This window comes from Microcaecilia unicolor, chromosome 1 (genome assembly GCF_901765095.1).
Source record: "Microcaecilia unicolor chromosome 1, aMicUni1.1, whole genome shotgun sequence".
Lineage (NCBI taxonomy): Eukaryota > Metazoa > Chordata > Amphibia > Gymnophiona > Siphonopidae > Microcaecilia > Microcaecilia unicolor.
In genome coordinates this window covers 629,468,500-629,491,041 of record NC_044031.1, presented here as the reverse complement: position 1 = coordinate 629,491,041, position 22,542 = coordinate 629,468,500, and the positions used below count along the sequence as shown (strand labels likewise).

At 45.0% G+C, this 22,542-nt stretch overlaps 1 protein-coding gene across 2 annotated transcripts in view; it reads right to left on the bottom strand.

Annotated features, from left to right (window-relative positions):
* The window catches only part of LOC115481564 (casein kinase II subunit alpha-like), a 203,073-nt gene that overhangs the window by 123,637 nt on the left and 56,894 nt on the right, over positions 1-22,542 (bottom strand). For both annotated transcript variants that reach the window (XM_030220817.1, XM_030220808.1), the window contains exon 4: positions 16,011-16,122. In XM_030220817.1, coding sequence (XP_030076677.1) covers positions 16,011-16,122 — 112 coding nt within the window. The remainder of the gene's footprint in view (positions 1-16,010; positions 16,123-22,542) is intronic.

The window sequence follows — 22,542 nt, the reverse complement described above, 5'->3', positions numbered from 1 at the left end:
TGATGGGTGACGTCCATGGCAGCCCCTCCAATCGGAAACTTCACTAGCAAAGGCCTTTGTTAGCTCTCGCGCGCCCATGCGCACTGCGCATGCGCGGCCATCTTCCCGCCCGAACCGGCTCGTGTTCGTCAGTCCCGTATGTAGCAAGACAAAGACAAGGGAAGACACAACTCCAAAGGGGAGGCGGGCGGGTATGTGAGAACAATCAGCCTGCTGTCCTCGGAGAATACCTTCTACAGGTATGTAGCATTCGCTTTCTCCGAGGACAAGCAGGCTTCTTGTTCTCACTGATGGGGTATCCCTAGCCCCCAGGCTCACTCAAAACAACAAACATGGTCAATTGGGCCTCGCAACGGCGAGGACATAACTGAGATTGACCTAAAAACTTATCCAACTAACAGAGTGTGTAGCCTGGAACAGAATAAAACATGGGCCTAGGGGAGTAGAGTTGGATTCTAAACCCCGAACAGATTCTGAAGCACTGACTGCCCGAACCGACTGTCGCGTCGGGTATCCTGCTGCAGGCAGTAATGAGATGTGACTGTGTGGACAGATGACCATGTCGCAGCTCTTCAATAGTGGCTGACTTCAAGTGGGCCACTGACGCGGCCATGGCTCTGACATTGTGAGCCGTGACATGACCCTCAAGAGCCAGCCGAGCCTGGGCGTAAGTGAAGGAAATGCAATCTGCTAGCCAATTGGATATGGTGCGTTTCCCCACAGCCACTCCCCTCCTGTTGGGATCAAAAGAAACAAACAATTGGGCGGACTGTCTGTTGGGCTGTGTCCGCGCCAGATAGAAGGCCAATGCTCTTTTGCAGTCCAATGTGTGCAGCTGACGTTCAGCAGGGCAGGAATGAGGACGGGGAAAAAATGTTGGCAAGACAATTGACTGGTTCAGATGGAACTCCGACACTACCTTCGGCAAGAACTTAGGGTGAGTGCGGAGGACTACTCTATTATGATGAAATTTGGTGTAAGGGGCCTGGGCTACCAGGGCCTGAAGCTCACTGACTCTACGAGCTGAAGTAACTGCTACCAAGAAAATGACCTTCCAGGTCAAGTACTTCAGATGGCATGAATTCAGTGGCTCAAAAGGAGGTTTCATCAGCTGGGTGAGAACGACATTGAGATCCCATGACACTGTAGGAGGTTTGACGGGGGGCTTTGACAAAAGCAAACCTCTCATGAAGCGAACAACTAAAGGCTGTCCTGAGATCGGCTTACCTTCCACATGGTAATGGTATGCACTGATTGCGCTAAGGTGAACCCTTACAGAGTTGGTCTTGAGACCAGACTCAGACAAGTGCAGAAGGTAGTCAAGCAGGGTCTGTGTAGGACAAGAACGAGGATCTAAGGCCTTGCTGTCACACCAGACGGCAAACCTCCTCCATAAAAAGAAGTAACTCCTCTTAGTGGAATCTTTTCTGGAAGCAAGCAAGACACGGGAGACACCCTCTGACAGACCCAAAGAGGCAAAGTCTACGCTCTCAACATCCAGGCCGTGAGAGCCAGAGACTGGAGGTTGGGATGCAGAAGCGCCCCTTCGTCCTGTGTGATGAGGGTCGGAAAACACTCCAATCTCCACGGTTCTTCGGAGGACAACTCCAGAAGAAGAGGGAACCAGATCTGACGCGGCCAAAAGGGAGCAATCAGAATCATGGTGCCCCGGTCTTGTTTGAGTTTCAACAAAGTCTTCCCCACCAGAAGTATGAGAGGATAAGCATACAGCAGACCTTCCCCCCAGTCCAGGAGGAAGGCATCCGATGCCAGTCGACCGTGGGCCTGAAGTCTGGAACAGAACTGAGGGACCTTGGGGTTGGCTCGAGATGCAAAGAGATCTACCAAGGGGTTGCCCCACATCTGGAAGATCTAGCGCACTACTCTGGAGTTGAGCGACCACTCGTGAGGTTGCATAATCCTGCTCAACCTGTCGGCCAGACTGTTGTTTACGCCTGCCAGATATGTGGCTTGGAGCCACATGCCGTAACGGCGAGACCAGAGCCACATGCTGACGGCTTCCTGACACAGGGGGCGAGATCCGGTGCCCCCCTGCTTGTTGATGTAATACATGGCAACCTGGTTGTCTGTCTGAATTTGGATAATTTGATGGGACAGCCGATCTCTGAAAGCCTTCAGAGCGTTCCAGACCGCTTGTAACTCCAGGAGATTGATCTGCAGATCGCGTTCCTGGAGGGACCAGCTTCCTTGGGTGTGAAGTCCATAGACATGAGCTCCCCACCCCAGGAGAGACGCATCCGTAGTCAGCACCTTTTGTGGCTGAGGAATTTGGAAGGGGCGTCCCAGAGTCAAATTGGCCCAAATCATCCACCAGTACAGGGATTTGAGAAAACTCGTGGACAGGTGGATCACGTCCTCCAGCAGCCTGAAACCACTGGGAAGCTAGGGTCCATTGAGCAGATCGCATGTGAAGACGAGCCATGGGAGTCACATGGACTGTGGAGGCCATGTGGCCAAGCAATCTCAACATCTGCCGAGCTGTGATCTGCTGGGACGCTCGTACCCGGGAGACAAGGGACAGCAGAATGTTGGCCCTCGTCTCCGGGAGATAGGCCCGAGCCGTCCGAGAATCCAGCAGAGCTCCTATGAATTCGAGTCTCTGTACTGGGAGAAGGTGGGACTTTGGGTAATTTATCACAAACCCTAGTAGCTCCAGGAGTCGAATAGTCATCTGCATGGACTGTAGAGCTCCTGCCTCGGAAGTGTTCTTCACCAGCCAATCGTCAAGATAAGGGAACACGTGCACTCCGAGCCTGCGAAGCGCTGCTGCTACCACAGCTAGGCACTTCGTGAACACTCTGGGCACAGAGGCGAGCCCAAAGGGTAGCACACAGTACTGGAAGTGATGTGATCCCAGACAAAATCGAAGATACTGTCTGTGAGCTGGCAGTATCGGGATGTGTGTATAAGCATCCTTTAAGTCCAGAGAGCATAGCCAATCGTTTTGCTGAATCATGGGAAGAAGGGTGCCCAGGGAAAGCATCCTGAACTTTTCCTTGACCAGATATTTGTTCAGGGCCCTTAGGTCTAGGATGGGACGCATCCCCCCTGTTTTCTTTTCCACAAGGAAGTACCTGGAATAGAATCCCAGCCCTTCTTGCCCGGATGGCACGGGCTCGACCGCATTGGCGCTGAGAAGGGCGGAGAGTTCCTCTGCAAGTACCTGCTTGTGCTGGAAGCTGAAGGACTGAGCTCCCGGTGGGCAATTTGGAGGCTTTGAGGCCAAATTGAGGGTGTATCCTGGCCGGACTATTTGGAGAACCCACTGGTCGGAGGTTATGAGAGGCCACCTTTGGTGAAAAACTTTCACTCTCTCCCCGACCGCCAGATCGCCCGGCACGGACACCTTGACATCGGCTATGCTCTTCGGAAGCCAGTCAAAAGCTCGACCCCTGCTTTTGCTGGGGAGCTGTGGGGCCTTGCTGAGGCGCACGCTGCTGACGAGAGCGAGCGCGCTGGGGCTTAGCTTGGGCCGCAGGCTGTCGAGAGGGAGGATTGTACCTACGCTTACCAGAAGAGTAGGGAACAGCCCTCCTTCCCCCATAAAAACGTCTACCTGAAGAGGTAGATGCTAAAAGCTGCCGGCGGGAGAATTTGTCGAAAGCGTTATCGCGCTGGTGGAGCTGTTCTACCACCTGTTCGACTTTTTCTCCAAAAATGTTGTCCGCTTCGCAAGGGGAGTCCGCAATCCGCTGCTGGATTCTATTCTCCAGGTTGGAGGCACGCAGCCATGAGAGTCTGCACATCACCACACCTTGAGCAGCAGCCCTGGATGCAACATCAAAGGTATCATATACCCCTCTGGCCAGGAATTTTCTGCACGCCTTCAGCTGCCTGACCACCTCCTGAAACGGCTTGGCTTGCTCAGAAGGGAGCTTGTCCACCAAGCCCGCCAACTGCTGCACATTGTTCCGCATGTGGATGCTCGTGTAGAGCTGGTAGGACTGAATCTTGGCCACGAGCATAGAAGAATGGTAGGCCTTCCTCCCAAAGGAGTCTAAGGTTCTAGAGTCCTTGCCCGGGGGCGCCGAAGCATGCTCCCTAGAACTCTTAGCCTTCTTTAGGGCCAGATCCACCACACCAAAGTCGTGAGGCAACTGAGTGTGCATCAGCTCTGGGTCCCCATGGATCCGGTACTGGGATTCTATCTTCTTGGGAATGTGGGGATTAGTTAGAGGCTTGGTCCAGTTCGCCAGCAATGTCTTTTTTAGGACATGATGCATGGGTACTGTGGACGCTTCCTTAGGTGGAGAAGGATAGTCCAAGAGCTCAAACATCTCAGCCATGGGCTCATCCTCCACGACCACCGGGAAGGGGATGGCCGTAGACATCTCCCGGACAAAGGCCGCGAAAGACAGACTCACGGGAGGAGAAAGCTGCCTTTCAGGGGAGGGAATGGGATCAGAAGGAAGGCCATCAGACTCCTCGTCAGAGAAATATCTGATGTCCTCCTCCTCCTCCCACGAGGCCTCACCATCGGTATCAGACACAAGTTCATGAACCTGTGTCTGAAGCCTTGCCCGACTCGACTCCGTGGAAACACGGCCACGGTGGGAGCGCCGAGAGGTAGACTCCCTCGCCAGCACCGGCGAAGCTCCCTCCACCGATGTTGTCGGAGAGTTTTCCTGGGAGACGGCTGCCGCCGGTACCGCAAGCGGTACCGATGCCAGAGACCTCACCCCGGGCAAAGGGCCAGCCGTCGCCTCGCTCGACGGTACCGGTGGCGCAAGCACCCCCGGTACCAGAGGAGAAGGGCGCAACAGCTCTCCCAGAATCTTTGGAAGAACGGCCCGGAGATTCTCGTGCAGAGCAGCTGTGGCGAAAGACTGGGAAGCCGATGCAGGTGTCGAGGTCAGAGTCTGTTCCGGGCATGGAGGCGGTTCCGGGCTGTCCAAGGTGGAGCGCATCGACACCTCCTGAACAGAGGGTGAGCGATCCTCCCGGTGCCGATGCCTACTGGGTGCCGACTCCCTCGGCGACCCAGAGCTCTCGGTACCGAGGCGGGAAGGAGACCGGTGTCGATGCTTCTTTGATTTCTTCAAACGAAGCATGTCACCGGAGCTTCCCGGTACCGACGAGGATGTAGAATCCAACCGTCTCTTCCTCGGGGCCGAGGCCGAAGAAGGTCGGTCTCGGGGGGGGGGGGGGGGGGGGGGGGGGGGCTGTACCGCAGGAGCCCTCAGGGCAGGAGGAGACCCACCCGAAGGCTCACCGCCACCAGCAGTGGAATGGACAGCCCTCATCTGCACTCCAGTCGAAGCACCACCGTCCGACGACATCAGCAACAGCGGAGGTCCCGGTACCACCGACGTCGACGCAGCCTTCCGATGTCTCCGTACCGACGATGCAGAGGGTCGAAGCCTCGATGCCACAACCTGAAATTGCCTCAATAAAAATCCACAGATCCACACTATGCGATCACCTAACTTGTATTTTATTTTACAGACCCCCTTGTAACTGGATCCACAACCACTCTACCTTCATGGGCTTTATATCTAACTCGTGCATCAACAACCCTAATGTAATCTTAATAGGTGACCTAAACCTACATCTATAGGACTCCAAGTCTGTCAACACCCGAGAATGTATGGATCTTCTTGATCTATGTGACCTTATCCTACCTCCATCACAACCCACTCACATCAAGGGTCATTTGCTAGATGTTATCTCTTATAAATTCTCCACTGACCATAACTTCATTATATCAAATATTAATTGGTCTCCTATACCTTGGTCTGACCATTACAAAGCTTTCCTAACCTTACAATGGTGTAAAAAGGGCCAGTCCAAATCACATGACCCTATAACGATCTTCACAGGAGGACGGATTGATAATGATAATTTCTGGCTACATATCTATGCCAATAACTGGTCAACACAACCTAACACAGGTCTCCTTCCTTACTATATGGGAATAATAGATGCAAAATGATTTTGGCCGAAATTGCACCACTATACTCCAAGACTTTACATAAACGCAACCCCTCACCGTAGTTCAACGATTTACTGAAAAACCTGAAGTCACAAACCAGAAAACTTGAAAAAGCATGGAGCAAATCAAAGGATAGCCTTAACTTTAATGCATGGAAACATAAGTACATAAGTAATGCCATACTGGAAAAAGACCAAAGGCCCATCGAGCCCAGCATCCTGTACCTGACAGCGGCCAATCCAGGTCAAGGGCACCTGGCAAGCTACTCAAACGTACAAACATTTTATACGTTATTGCCGAAATTGTGGATTTTTCCCAAGTCCATTTAGTAGCGGTCCATAGACTTGTCCTTTAGGAAACCATCCCCCTTTTAAACTCTGCCAAGCCAACCGCCTTCACTATGTTCTCTGGCAACGAATTCCAGAGTTTAATTATGCGATGGGTGAAGAAAACTTTTCTCCTATTTGTTTTAAATTTACTACACTGCAGTTTCATCACATGCCCCCTAGTCCTAGTATTTTTGGAAAGTGTGAACAGACACTTCACATCCACCTGTTCCACTCCACTCATTATTTTATATACCTATGAGGCATATTTTCAAAGCACTTAGCCTTCCAAAGTTCCATAGAAACCTATGGAACTTTGGAAGGCTAAGTGCTTGGAAAATATGCCTCTATATCATGTCTCCCCTCAGCCATCTCTTCTCCAAGCTGAAAAGCCCTAGCCTCCTTAGTCTTTCTTCATAGGGAAGTCGTCCCAGCTCCGCTATCATTTTTGTCGCCCTTTGCTGCACCTTTTCCAGTTCTACTATATCTTTCTTGAGATGCGGCAACCAGAATTGAACACAATATTCAAGGTGCGGTCGCACCATGGAGCGATGAAATGGCATTATAACATCCTCACACCTGTTCTCTATACCTTTCCTAATTAGATCCAACATTCTATTCGCTTTCCTAGCCGCAGCAACACACTGAGCTGAAGGTTTCAGTGTATTATCCACGACGACACCCAGATCCCTTTCTTGGTCCGTAACTCCTAACGTGGAACCTTGCATGACGTAGCTATAAATCAGGTTCTCTTTTCCCACAAGCATCACCTTGCACTTGTTCACATTAAACATCATCTGCCATTTAGCCGCCCAGTCTCCCATTCTCGTAAGGTCTTTCTGTAATTTTTCACAATCCTCTTGCGAGTTAACGACTTTGAATAACTTTGTGTCATCAGCAAATTTAATTACCTTGCTGGTTACTCCCATCTCTAAATCATTTATAAATCTATTAAAAAGCAGCGGTCCTAGCACTGACCCCTGAGGAACCCCACTAACTACCCTTCTCCATTGTGAATACTGCCCATTTAACCCCACTCTCTGTTTCCTATCCTTGAACCAGTTTTTAATCCACAATAGGACTTTTCCTCCTATCCCATGACCCTCCAATTTCCTCTGTAGCCTTTCATGAGGTACCTTATCAAACGCCTTTTGAAAATCCGGATACACAATATCAACCGGCTCCCCTTTGTCCACATGTTTGTTTACTCCTTCAAAGAATTGAAGTAAATTTGTCAGGCAAGATTTCCCACACTAAAGCCGTGCTGACTTGGTCTCAGTAATCCATGTCCTTGGATGTGCTCTGTAATTTTGTTTTTAATAATTGCCTCTACCATTTTCCCCGGCACCGACGTCAAACTCACCGGTCTATAATTTCCCGGATCTCCCCTGGAACCTTTTTTAAAAATTGGTGCTACAATCTTCCGGTACCACGCCTGATTTTAAGGATAAATTGCATATCACTAACAGTAGCTCTGCAAGCTCATTTTTCAGTTCTATCAGTACTCTAGGATGTATACCATCTGGTCCAGGAGATTTGCTACTCTTCAGTTTGCTGAACTGCCCCATTACGTTCTCCAGGTTTACCGTGAATTCAGTACGTTTCTCCAACTCGTCCGCTTGAAATACCATTTCCGACACCGGTATCCCACCCAAATCTTCCTCGGTGAAGACCGAAGCAAAGAATTCATTCAATCTCTCCGCTATGTCTTTGTCATCCTTGATCACCCCTTTTACCCCTCGGTCGTCCAGCAGCCCAACCGATTCTCTTGCCGGCTTCCTGCTTTTAATATACCGAAAAATTTTTTTACTATGTTTTTTTGCCTCTAATGCTATCTTTTTTCATAATCCCTCTTGGCCTTTTTTATCTGTGCCCTGCATTTGCTTTGACACTCCTTGTTTTGCTTCTTGTTATTTTCAGATGGTTCCTTCTTCCATTTTCTGAAGGCGTTTCTTTTAGCCCTAATAGCTTCCTTCATCTCACTTTTCAACCACGCCGGCTGTCTTTTGGACTTCCGTCTTTCTTTTGTAATTCGCAGAATATGTTTGGCCTGGGCCTCTAGGATGGTACTTTTGAACAGCATCCACGCCTGTTGTATAGTTTTTACCCTCTCAGTTTTTTTCTTACTGTTCTTCTCATTCTATCATAGTCTCCTTTTTTAAAGTTAAACACTAACGTATGTGACTTCCTATGTATAGTTACTTCAAGGTTGATATCAAAACTGATCATATTATGATCACTGATCAAGCGGCCCCAGTACCATAACATCCCTCACTAGATCATGTGCTCCACTAAGGACCAAGTCTAGAATTTTTCCTTCTCTCGTCGGCTCCTGCACCAGCTGCTCCATAAAGCTGTCCTTGATTTCATCAAGGAATTATACCTCTCTAGCGTGTCCTGATGTTACATTTACCAAGTCTATATTTGGGAAATTGCCCATTTTGTTTGCGTCTCTGATTTCTTTTATCATTTCTGCGTCTACCTGCTCATCCTGGTGAGGCGGACGGTAGTACACTCCTATCACCGTCCTTTTCCCTTTTATACATGGAATTTCAACCAACAATGATTCAAAAGTGTGATTTGTGTCCTGCTGAATTTGTAATCTATTTGAGTCAAGGCTCTCGTTAATATACAATGCAACCCTTCCACCAGTCCGGTCCAGCCTATCACTACGATATACTTTGTACCCCAGTATGAGTGTCCCACTGGTTATCCTCCTTCCACCAGGTCTCAGTAATGCCTATTATGTCCAATTTTCCACTTAGTGCAATATATTCCAACTCTCCCATCTTATTTCTTACACTCCTAGCATTTGCATATAGACATTTCAGAGTATGTTTGTTGTTCATATTTGCATGATGCTTAGTGCTTGACACTATTGATTTGCCATCTTTTGTCTGATCTTTAAAACCTCTCTACAACAATCACAAAGGAACTACAAATATGCCATTAAACATGCCAAAAGAGACTATTATACACAAAAAATTACCATTTCTGGTGCAGATATAAAAAAAAGCAATTTCAAATTATAAAAACTCTCCTCAACACAGATCCAGTAACAACTTCACTTTCAAACCGTCCTTCTGCTAACCAATTAGCTAAATACTTCAACAACAAAATCACCAATCTTCGTAAATCGATTTCTCAAGATAATTCTACTGCAGACACCTTTCTTGACGAACTGGACCCTGGATCTGAAGTACCGGCAGACCGATATTGGACCAATTTTACCCTCCTTACCACTGAAGAAGTCACTAAAACCATCTCTAAACTCTCCAGGTCTTATTGCCAACTTGACCTTGTCCCAACTATCTTTTGAAAGGCGCCCCATGTTTTATTTCAGATCTCACCACCCACTTAAACTTCCTACGTCAGCGAGGCTCCTTCCCCACCAGACATGGCAATATATTACTAACACCTATAACAAAAACCCCCCAAAAACCTGCAAATGATATTACCAACTACCATCCAACTGCCTCCATCCCTCTAATCACAAAACTGATGGAAAACAGAGTGACCTCGCAACTCAACGAATATATTCAGAAATTCTCCATCCTGCACGAATTGCAGTTGGGCTTTCATTTGGCCCATAGCACTGAAACGGTTCTTCTTACCTTAATATCCAAATTCAAACAAGAAATAGCAATTGGAAACCGTATCCTTCTACAATTTGACTTATCCAGCGCTTTTGACATGGTTGATCATACTATCCTAACTAAACTTCTGGACAAACTTGGGATTGGGTGGCAATATCATCAACTGGATAAAAAGCTTTATTACCACAAGATCTTACCAAGTCAAAGAAACTACAAACATATCTTCCCCATGGTCATCTGAATGCGGGGTACCGCAGGGATCTCCGCTTTCCCCGATACTCTTCAACCTCATGGTGATTCCCCTAGCCAAGTTACTAGCCAAACATGGCCTTAATCCCTTCATCTATGTGGATGACATCACTATATTTATCCTCTTTAAATCCAATCTATCTGAAATCTCCGATAAAATAAATATAGGCATGACCACCCTAACCTCTTGGGCTAACGCTTTCAAGATGAAACTAAACAAAAAGAAAACACAGTGTCTAGTCCTTTCATCTCAATACTCTTGACTTCTCCCGACTACTCTTAGCACCCCAGACGTTAAACTCTCCATATCTGACAACCTAAAAATACTTGGAGTAATGATTGATAACCATTTACAGTGGGGGAAATAAGTATTTGATCCCTTGCTGATTTTGTAAGTTTGCCCACTGACAAAGACATGAGCAGCCCATAATTGAAGGGTAGGTTATTGGTAACAGTGAGAGATAGCACATCACAAATTAAATCCGGAAAATCACATTGTGGAAAGTATATGAATTTATTTGCATTCTGCAGAGGGAAATAAGTATTTAATCCCTCTGGCAAACAAGACCTAATACTTGGTGGCAAAACCCTTGTTGGCAAGCACAGCGGTCAGACGTCTTCTGTAGTTGATGATGAGGTTTGCACACATGTCAGGAGGAATTTTGGTCCACTCCTCTTTGCAAATCATCTCTAAATCATTAAGAGTTCTGGGCTGTCGCTTGTCAACTCGCAGCTTCAGCTCCCTCCATAAGTTTTCAATGGGATTAAGGTCTGGTGACTGGCTAGGCCACTCCATGACCCTAATGTGCTTCTTCCTGAGCCACTCCTTTGTTGCCTTGGCTGTATGTTTTGGGTCATTGTCGTGCTGGAAGACCCAGCCACGACCCATTTTTAAGGCCCTGGCGGAGGGAAGGAGGTTGTCACTCAGAATTGTACGGTACATGGCCCCATCCATTCTCCCATTGATGCGGTGAAGTAGTCCTGTGCCCTTAGCAGAGAAACACCCCCAAAACATAACATATGCACCTCCATGCTTGACAGTGGGGACGGTGTTCTTTGGGTCATAGGCAGCATTTCTCTTCCTCCAAACACGGCGAGTTGAGTTCATGCCAAAGAGCTCAATTTTTGTCTCATCTGACCACAGCACCTTCTCCCAATCACTCTCGGCATCATCCAGGTGTTCACTGGCAAACTTCAGACGGGCCGTCACATGTGCCTTCCGGAGCAGGGGGACCTTGCGGGCACTGCAGGATTGCAATCCGTTATGTCGTAATGTGTTACCAATGGTTTTCGTGGTGACAGTGGTCCCAGCTGCCTTGAGATCATTGACAAGTTCCCCCCTTGTAGTTGTAGGCTGATTTCTAACCTTCCTCATGATCAAGGATACCCCACGAGGTGAGATTTTGCGTGGAGCCCCAGATCTTTGTCGATTGACAGTCATTTTGTACTTCTTCCATTTTCTTACTATGGCACCAACAGTTGTCTCCTTCTCGCCCAGCGTCTTACTGATGGTTTTGTAGCCCATTCCAGCCTTGTGCAGGTGTATGATCTTGTCCCTGACATCCTTAGACAGCTCCTTGCTCTTGGCCATTTTGTAGAGGTTAGAGTCTGACTGATTCACTGAGTCTGTGGACAGGTGTCTTTCATACAGGTGACCATTGCCGACAGCTGTCTGTCATGCAGGTAACGAGTTGATTTGGAGCATCTACCTGGTCTGTAGGGGCCAGATCTCTTACTGGTTGGTGGGGGATCAAATACTTATTTCCCTCTGCAGAATGCAAATAAATTCATATACTTTCCACAATGTGATTTTCCGGATTTAATTTGTGATGTGCTATCTCTCACTGTTACCAATAACCTACCCTTCAATTATGGGCTGCTCATGTCTTTGTCAGTGGGCAAACTTACAAAATCAGCAAGGGATCAAATACTTATTTCCCCCACTGTATCATTCGAAAACCATGCTACATTCATCACAAAAAAAATGTTTAATATGATGTGGATTTTGAAACGAGTGAAATCATACCTTCCCCTGGACACCTTTCAGAACCTAGTATAATCCACAGTACTCACGCATGCAGATTACTGCAACAGTGTTTTCTTAGGATGTAAGACCCTAATTTTGAAGAAACTTCAGACTACCCAAAACACGGCAACCAGACTTATCTCTGGCAAGTCAAGATTTGATAGCGCAACACCTTTTCGAGAGAAGCTTCATTGGCTCCCCATCAGAGAAAGAATAAATTTTAAAGTCCACACTCTGATTCATAAGATCATATATGGAGAATCCCCTAACTACATTAATAACCTCATCGACCTCCCAACCAGAAATAGATCGTTTTCTCGTATTTACCTCAAATTTACACCTTCCCAACTGCAAAGGCACTAAATCCAAGACCTCCTATGCATCCAGTTTCTCCTTTTTGGGCAGCCAGCTTTGGAACGCTCTGCCAAAATCCATCCAAACAATCAACGACCATCTACCATTCAGAAAAATGTTGAAGACCCATCTCTTCAAGAAAGCTTACCCTAATGACCCAACTTAACTTTTTAAGCCCACCCACATGATTCCTGCCCCGACGATTATAATACCTTTGACCATGTCTCACAATCTCCTTATGCTCATTCCTCAATCTCTTCCTCTCCATCCTTCCTACTCCTTACCCCTCCCAATCTCTTCTCCTTTTGCTCATCCTATCTTTGTTTACCTCTCCATGCTCAATTTACATATCCTCAAAGCCCCACTACTACTAAGTTTACTAGAACTTGTAACATTCTCCTTCAAGACTTTGTAAGCCGCATTGAACCTGCTATGTGTGGGAAAGCGCGGGGTATAAATGTAATTAATAATAATAATCAGATCCCAAATGAAGGAAGTAGTCCTTCACTTGGTGAGAATGGTTGTGAATGGGAGGGGTTTCACGGGGGGGGGGGGGGGGGGGGGGGGGTTGGGAAGGAGTGAGGATAGGGCAGGAAGGGGGGGAGGATGGTATGGTGGAGGCACCAGAGGGAAAAACAACCTAGCAATGTACAGAGCAAAGCTGGAGGGAGATAACTGGCCAAACTTGGTGGAACACTCAATGTTGGGCACAGACTTAAAGATTATATCTTATAATGTAAAGGGGCTGAACATGCCTCAGAAACGGCAGAAATTGTTTGCAGAGTTGAGACAGCTTAAGCCCCATGTGGTCCTTTTACAGGAAACACACTTGAGGAAAAGATATGAAAGGCTTCTCTCTCACTCGGACTACCCAGTGTCATACCTTGCCTCTGCAGAGGGGTAGCGATACTAATAAACACTACAGTTGGAGCACAGGTGATTAAGGTAAAAAGGGACATGGGCGGACGTTACATCTTTTTGCATATTAAAGTTAACCAAGTGGATCTCACAACTGCATTTATTTATGCACCGAACTCGGGGCAGGCGGGCTTTCTTGAGAGACTGAAAAACTCCTTGGCTACATTCGTGCAGGGCTCCCTGGTCATAGGAGGGGATTTTAATGCAGTAATGAACCCGGCCCTTGACCGATCCAGTGCCACAAGCAGGGAGGGACAGAGGGACTCATTGGCGCTTCAATCTCTAGCATAGTCACTTGGTACGGTAGACCTGTGGAGGGTAAATCATCAGAGGGTAAGGGATTATACATTCTATTCCCCAGTACACCATTCATACTCCCGTATAGACTACCTCCTATTAGATGCTGCACTAGTGGAGTGGGACCCTGAGGCGGGAATAGGCAATAAGACACTCTCGGACCATGCTCCGGTATGGGCTACGCTGCCTAACATAAGGCCCGAGAACAAAGTAAAAAAGATGGACACTAAATACTGGTCTTTTGCAGGAGGAAGCAGCGGTGGCAGGATATAGAACAATGCTGAGGGAGTACCTCAGGTTCAATTTGGAATCGGTGTCTTCTCTTGGTATAGTATGGGAAGCCATGAAGGTAGTGTCAAGCGGTTACTTCTTACTGTTGGCTAGTAAAAAATCTAAGGCCTGAAAAGCACAAATAGCGAGCTGTACTGAGAGCATTCGCTTACTAGAAGCACAGCATAAGGCCACTGGGTCTGCATGGGTTTTGAGGAAGCTAGGTGACCAGAGACTGCTGCTAGATTCCATCTATTCAGAACATCTTAACATGATGCAAGCTAAGACTAGGGTGAGCTCTTATGAGTTTGCGAACAAGGTAGGCCGTCACCTAGCCAACTCAGATACATCAAAGTATAGGAGTAAATGTTACGAGAGGCCATCCCAGATGACAATACAATGAAATACTTTGATAAACTTACTGGGTTTAGACCCACTAAAGATTTAAAAACCATACAGGCAATCTCAAAATTTATACTTGGGGAAACTGGAAGCTAAAGCAACTTTTAAGAAGAGGAGTTGCCCTCTCAAATCAATTCATTTTAAAAATGAACCTAGCAGCCATATTCTGAAGCAGCTGAAATCTTCTCAATGGCTTCAAAGTGATTTCCTCTGTATAAAGAATTACAATAATTGAGATAAAGCAGAAGAACAGCCTGAGCAATAGTCCTAAAGCTTTCAACAGTAAGACCAGACTGAATTGCCCTTAATTGCTGAAGACGAAAGATAAATTTCTTAACAAGGGCATTAATCTGATCTTCCAGAGTTAATTTTGAATCTAAAATTATACCTAGAACTTCAGATTTATTTGTAAATTTTAAAATTTCCCCTGTAGTGAGCTGCAAAAACTTTAAGGGTAAAGAGTCTGTCACGAAATGCCTAGCCACCTGCCTGAGGTTACCCCACGGCCACTTAGAGGGTCGATTCCCAGCACAATTCACATCCGCCTGCACCTGCCGCTTGTGATCTACACTAGCACCCTCCTTCCACCAATTGGGTCACAACTGCCTCTGGGTGAGTCTCCCAATCTCAAATTATCCCCAGTGATTTTTATCCCCACATTCCCAGTGGTCCCACAGTTCCAGAAAGCACTCACAAAATCTCGCTACTTCTTTTCTGATTCCACAGATGAACTTTCCAGTCCGCATCCGGCAGGTTGAAGTCTCCCAGTAATAGCACTTACCCTTTTCTTTCCCATCTTTTGGACATCTACAACCAGGTCTTTATCAAGCTGTTACAGAGATGAGGTCTGTAGACAACACCCATGTGGACAGAGGTTCCATCTTCTTTCAAGGTGATCAATATTGCTTCTTCCTTTCTCCAGGCCCCCTGCATTTCAGTTGCTTCAATATTGTTTCTCACATATAGAGCTACTCCTCCATCTCTATCCTTCCTAAATATCAAAGGGTCCTCTTAAAAGGATTAGCAGGAACTGGATTCCTGGCAGGGTGTATTTTTGTGATGTGTGGTCTTGTGCTTTTCTATCTGATTTTGGAGTTCTTTTTTTATTTTGCTTTTGTTTTTGATATTGTACCAAGTGGTATATCAAGTGTAATAAACTGTAAACATGCGCAACAGAAGCGCAAATCCACAGCTGTTTCGTGTGCCCATTCTACACATGCAGGAGACAGGTAGTCCCAGAGCACTTTGTGCACACTTTCTGAGCATACAAAGCATAAGCATTATTTCAGAGCTGTCAGTCTGTATGTATGTCCTAAACATACACAGCAGAAGTGCCATCCATAGAACACTTTGCATATACATTGTACATATGCACAGCAGAAGCATTATCCCAGAGATGTTCATGCACACTGTTCATGCACACAGAGGAAGCATATTCCCAGAGCAGTTCATCCTCACACATTCGCAACATGCACAGGAGCACCCACTGACCAGTCACCTAGGTTATCAATCAGACAAGTAGCTGCATGAATGATACTAGATGACAGGAAGACAGCTGATGTAAGCATCATCACCTCTGAGGACATGACACACATGAAAACACCTCTTCTTACACTCACCTTTAGAATTTTCACCACCACTTTTTCATTGTTTGTAATATTAATGGCTTCAAAAACTTCACTGTATTTGCCGCGGCCTAGTTTTCTCACAAGTTGATAGTCATCCTGATTCCTGGGAAAACAGGAGAGTGGATCATACAACTTATCTAAAACCAAAACACCCCAGCCTCTGAATAACTTTGCCCAGCAGAATGAGATCTTCTCCTACAGAACTTAGATGGAAAAACTTAGAAACAAGCTCTAAAGGCAGGGCCTTGAAAAAAAACTTAAGCCTCATAAGAAATGCAAAGTCCTTCTGGTCTGCCCACCACCAATGAAAGATCTCACAGTTTTCATGCACAACCTCACATGCAAGTTTCCTGGGTGCTTGTGCCAGGATTTACCCCTCACTCTCCTATAGCTAAGGATCATCTGTGCTTATCCCAGGCTTTAGCCCTCACTCCCCCACAGCTAAAGATCCTCTGGGATTATCCCAGGCTTTACCCTTACTCCCCCAGCTATGTATCTTGAATTGTGTTATTGTTTTGTATGCTACTACTTCATCTCAGTGGTTGTTCAACATTTACACAGAGGTCATTTTGTACTTCCAAAATACTGTACAATAAGCAGGTACTTTTTTACCCACCGTCTTTATACAAGTTTTCAAAGTGAAGATGCTCTTGTACTTTGAAGGAAAAAGTACCCATAGAGATACGCACCCATTCATTCTGTGGGTATATTTTCAAAGCAAAACAACATGTATAGCTTTGAAATTGAAACCTACATGTGTTCTGTTCTCCAGCACCCCAGAACATCTCTACTAAATATGGATAAAAGCATACCATTGTGGAACTATGTACGCCCTCTGCTGCAACTGAGAAAGTGCAATTTTCAAATCAACAATCTCCATGGGGGAAAATGTTTTACCTGCAGAAATCCTGACCAGGTGGATGGTAAAGAAAGCCAGCAGATCAATGTCACAACAAAAAGATTTTATTGAAGATACCGTGTATGAACAAATCGCCACAGATGTAAAAATGTTACCAGAAATTAGGGAGGCTAACAAACTGGGGAACACAGTAATAATGGGTGATTTCAATTACCCCGAAATTGACTGGGTAAATGAAACATCAGGGCATGCTAGGGAGGTAAAATTCCTTGATGAAATCAAGAACTGCTTTATGGAGCAGTTGGTACAGGAACCAAGAAGAGGAAGAAAAATTCTAGACCTAGTCCTTAGTGGAGGGCATGATCTGGTGCGGGAGGTAATGGTGCTGGGGGTCACTTGATAACAGTAATTATAATATGATCAGATTTTGTTTATTTATATTTGTACCTCACAGTTATCCAAAAATGTGTTTCAGTTCACTGTGGCTTACATTTAACAGCTGTTAGAAATTACATTGATTCAATTACATTTACAAGGTTGTATGATGCTGTGTCTTACAGTGTTTGGCAAGATAACTATTAGTATGTATGGAATAGTCATTGGGTTTCTTGAGAACATATGTCCAAGTCCATTTCTTAAATGAAAAGATGTGTTACAATTAGAAGTTCTGTTGTGTACTGTTGTTCCAGAACGATTAGTGCATATTATACTCATAGAATTTCCTGAAGAGGTAGGTCTTTAGGTCTTTTCTGAACTTCAGGTGGTTCATGATGCTTCTTATTACTATGGGAATTGAGTTCCACCATTTACAGTTACGGTTCACTTATAGCCCTCCGTTTCCCATATATAGTTCACAGCGGATTACAGCAAGGTTCTAGAGCACAATAGTCTAAGAAGTTACATAGTTATAGATGAAAATAATACTTAAACCTTGAAGCAGTATAACATAATAATAATATAGAACAATAAAAAGCAACTGTAATTCAAATTATTTCTTTGTGACATATAGATCTGAAAGAATAGTATCTTCAGACCTTTCTTAAATATGGTATAGTTGGTAATATTTCTAAGATTATCTGGTAAAAAAATCCAGAATTTTGCAGCTTGAAAAGAAAACAATTAAAAAGCTTCTTTGAGGTAATGCCTTTAGGACTCAGGAGATCAAATAATGATAATTTCCGGAAATTATATAGATTGTTAATGTATAATGTACAAGATTGATCATCTATAATGGAACTTGTCCAAATGTAGTTTTCCATTAAAAAAAATAGCCTAGCTTAAAAAATAACCTTGCCTCAACAGTGACCCAATGAATCCTAATAAAGTAAGGAGTAATTCTAATCTGTTTTATGTATATACTAGTAAAAAAGGCCCGTTTCTGACACAAAAGAAACGGGCACTAGCAAGGTTTTCCTTGGAGTGTGTACGTTTGGGTGAGTAGTGAGATTGACTGTGTGTGAGAGAGAGAGAGTGAATGTGTGTGTTTTTCTTTTTTGTTTTGTGTTTGTTGCTTGTGTGGAAGGTTGGATTTTCCTTTTTGTGTGTGTGTGTGTGTGTGTGTGGGGTGTAGCTCCTGTAAGCACTTGGGAACCTGCGTGTCAAGTCGTTAATATGCTTGTGTTCTGGTGAGCTGTGTTTGCAAATTTGAACTGCATGTGTATTTGTCAGCATTCCTTGTTCTGTGAAGGCTGCGTTTTGATGTGTTTTTTTTTGGGGGGGGGGGGAGTGGGGGTGGGGGGGGGGGAAGTTCCTTTAAGCACTTGGGTACCTGCCGGTGAAGTCGTTAATGTGTGTTGTGGCTAGCTGTGTTTGCTTGTGGTTGGGGGGAGTGTGTCTTTTGAAGCTCCTGTAAGCACTTGGGAACCTGCCTGCTTGCTGTTTTTATCTCCATTTGTATTTGTCTTGTTTTCTGGTTGTGTGGAAGTGTGCGTTTAGATTTTGGGTGGGTTGGGGGGCGAGGGGGTGCAGACGTCGAGTCAGTGGTTAGTTTTGTGTGGGTGGTCTTTTCTTAGGGTGGCTGCACATACCGGGAGCAGGAGCATGGGCATCCAAATAGTTTTGTCCTTCCAGCGATGTTCCTCGTTTCTCTGTGCTGCACAGAAAGTGACTCGTTGTGCTGCTGAGTCTCCTCAGAAGGAAAAAAAAATGTCTGTGTGCTTGGTTTTGAGTGTATGGGAATGACGGCTGTGTTGGGGAGTGGAAACAGAGATTAACCAATGGGCTTCCTTGCTCGTGTGTAGTAATCGTCGTGTACCATGGCCGGAGTCGGAGAGGAGAGGGAGGGCGGTGGAACGGTGTTTGAGCGGCTGTGGGAGGGTGGGTGAGGGGGACTGTGGGCGGGGGGACGGGGTCCTGCGCCGATTTTGGTTGGTTTTGAGTGTATGGGAATGACGGCTGCATTGGGGAGTGGAAACAGAGATTACCCAAATGACAATCCGATTTGTTGTCATTCCTCCGCCCTCAACGTCATCACGTTGTGACGCGGGGGCGTGGCAGATACTCATGCGATCTTGCAACTACAAATTTAGAACGTTGGAGGTGCCTTTTATATATAGAGATTATATTAGGTGTAAAACAACATTTTGAACTGTCTGAATTTTTCTTATTAGATGTTTTGGTAAACCCAAGTAGATGATATTACAATAGTCAAGTTTACTAAGAATTGGGGTCTGTACCACTACTTGAAACAAATCAACTGTTAGGTATTTATGAACTGCACTTAATTTTCTCATTGTATAGAACACACTCGTTACTATGGGATTTATTTGCTGCTGCACAGATAATTTATTATCCAGTATATCACCCAAAATGTTTATGGGTTTATCAAACATGAAATGATTCACATCAATCAACAGATTTGATCTTAGTTCTTTGTTCTGTTGTGCCCTCCACTAATAAGAATTTAGTTTTTTCCTTATTCAATTTCAAATGGTGAGATAGCATCCAATTAGTAATAATAAGAAAGCAATGAGAGACAGTATTAGTTAGGGTCTGAGCCCAGGTAGCTAAATCCCGCTATGTAGTAAATTTAATACGAATCGGAGAAAATGTTTCTTCACTCAATGTGTAATTAAACTCTAATATTCGTTGCCACAGAATGTGGTAAAGGCGGTTACCTTTGCAGGGTTTAAAAACGGTCTAGACAGCTTCCCACAGCACCGGCTCCTATGCTCCCATCTTATTTCTTAGGCTTCTGACATTTGCACAAAGACATTTCAAACTATGTTTGCTGTTCCTATTTACATCTTGCTCAGCAGTTGACAGTAATACTTTACAATCTTGAAAATCTGACTGCTTTTTATTTAAAGAAAAAGAAGTTATAGTATCAAAACACCTTCTATTGGATATTAACTTAACAGCTGTATTTTATAATAACTGCAACCATTTCTGTAGTTTGGCTGAAATAGTACAGTATAAAGAGTTGCAGTAATCCAACTGCAGAAGTAAAATTGCTTGCACTAAGATCCTACAATTTCATAAATGCAATGGAGATCTAATTGCTCAGAGTTGTCTAAGCTTAAAAAACAATTTCTTAATGAATGCATTAATTTACTTTTCAAAGGTCAAATTTGAATCTAAAATAATCCCTAAAGCTTTATAATGTTTATCTATTGTTAACTTTTCACCTATAGTTAACGCTACCTCTCTACATAAGATTTTATCAAAATCTCCAAACAATAGAATTTTTGTCTGTTGCTTATTATTAAAAATACAATCTAATTATCGTTTTTGGTTTATGTTGTCAATCCATCCTCTGATTTTACAACCACCACTGATTGCTTATTGTTGGGGGTGAGGAGGGGGGAGGAGAAATAGGGAAGAACTGTTGGGAAGCGAACGAGAATTTCACAGGGAGATTTCACCTAATGTAGGGAACCAGCTTTACGGAAGTTGTACTTGATGTGCCTCTATATTAACTGGAACCAGCTAGAACCCACTGCAGAGTGGAATAACCATAGGTAGGTTGCATCAAAACAGACTGTAAGATTTGCCACTTATGTAATCTGCCCATGCACCCTTATTTATGTTGGGGCGCATCAGTAGGAACACGAGGTTGCGACTAACAGAGCATAAGAGTACAGTAAGAATTTTTTTTTTTTAATATTTGTACCCCGCGCTTTCCCACTCATGGCAGGCTCAATGCGGCTTAAGTACTTATTTGTACCTGGGGCAATGGAGGGTTAAGTGACTTGCCCAGAGTCACAAGGAGCTGCCTGTGCCTGCAGTGGGAATCGAACCCAGTTCCCCAGGACCAAAGTCCACCACTCTAACCACTAGGCCACTCCTCCACGTTGGTTGAGCTCTATACACTACTATATCTATATCTACTATATCTTTCTTGGAAAACGTGCAGCGAAGGGTGACTAAAATGATAGCGGGGATGGGACGACTTCCCTATGAAGAAAGACTAAGGAGGCTAGGGCTTTTCAGCTTGGAGAAGAGACGGCTGAGGGGAGACATGATAGAGGTATATAAAATAATGAGTGGAGTGGAACAGGTGGATGTGAAGTGTCTGTTCACGCTTTCCAAAAATACTAGGACTAGGGGGCATTCGATGAAACTACAGTGTAGTAAATTTAAAACAAATCAGAGAAAATGTTTCTTCACCCAACGCATAATTAAACTCTGGAATTTGTTGCCGGAGAATGTGGTGAAGGCGGTTAGCTTAGCAGAGTTTAAAAAGGGGTTAGACGGTTTCCTAAAGGACAAGTCCATAAACCACTACTAAATGGACTTGGGAAAAATCCACAATTCCAGGAATAACATGTATAGAATGTTTGTACGTTTGGGAAGCTTGCCAGGTGCCCCTGGCCTGGATTGGCCACTGTCGTGGACAGGATGCTGAGCTCGATGGACCCTTGGTCTTTTCCCAGTGTGGCATAACTTATGTACTTATGGGTTCATATCATTATGATTGGGGAAATATTCAGTGTACTATTACAGACCATATACCAGTTCATAATACCAGAGATTGTCACCAGAGTCTAACTTACAAAGAACAATGGCAGATCTATTGACTGAATACTATATATTCAAATGGTTTCAATGCTGTTTTAAAAGCAAAAAAGCTTGCTAGAGCCTTCTAAGTGAGCTGCATGTCTGAATGCGCATGCGCCATGTACCTTCCCGCCCGTCGCACAGCCCCCCTACTCAGTTAAGTGAAGAGTAAAAAGAGAGAAGAGGAGACAATTCCAAGGGGAGGAGGGCGGGTTTTGTGAGGATTATCAGCTTGCTGTCCTCAGAGAATACCTGCTACAGGTAATCTTCGCTTTCTCTGAGGACAAGCAAGCTGAAATAATCTTCACAAGTGGGGTATCAGCTAGTGGGCATATGTGCTTTCCCTCTCTGAATTCAATGGAATGGTGATATTTTCTTGAAAATTTATTTTCCTATTATCTTGTCCCATTATTGTGGTCAATGTAAGAAGAATCCTAGTCTGTCTAACTCTTTTGGAGAGATTTTTTGTATTTGCTCTTTGCAACCGGCGTAGAGTGAGTTACAATAGTCCAGGTGACTAAGTACCAGTGATTGTACCAGGTATCGGAAGACATTCCTTGGGAAAAATGGTCTGACTCATTTTAGTTTCCACATCGAATGGAACATTTTTTTAGTTATGTTTTTTGCATGGTTCTCAAGTGTTAAATGTCGGTCAATGGTGACTCC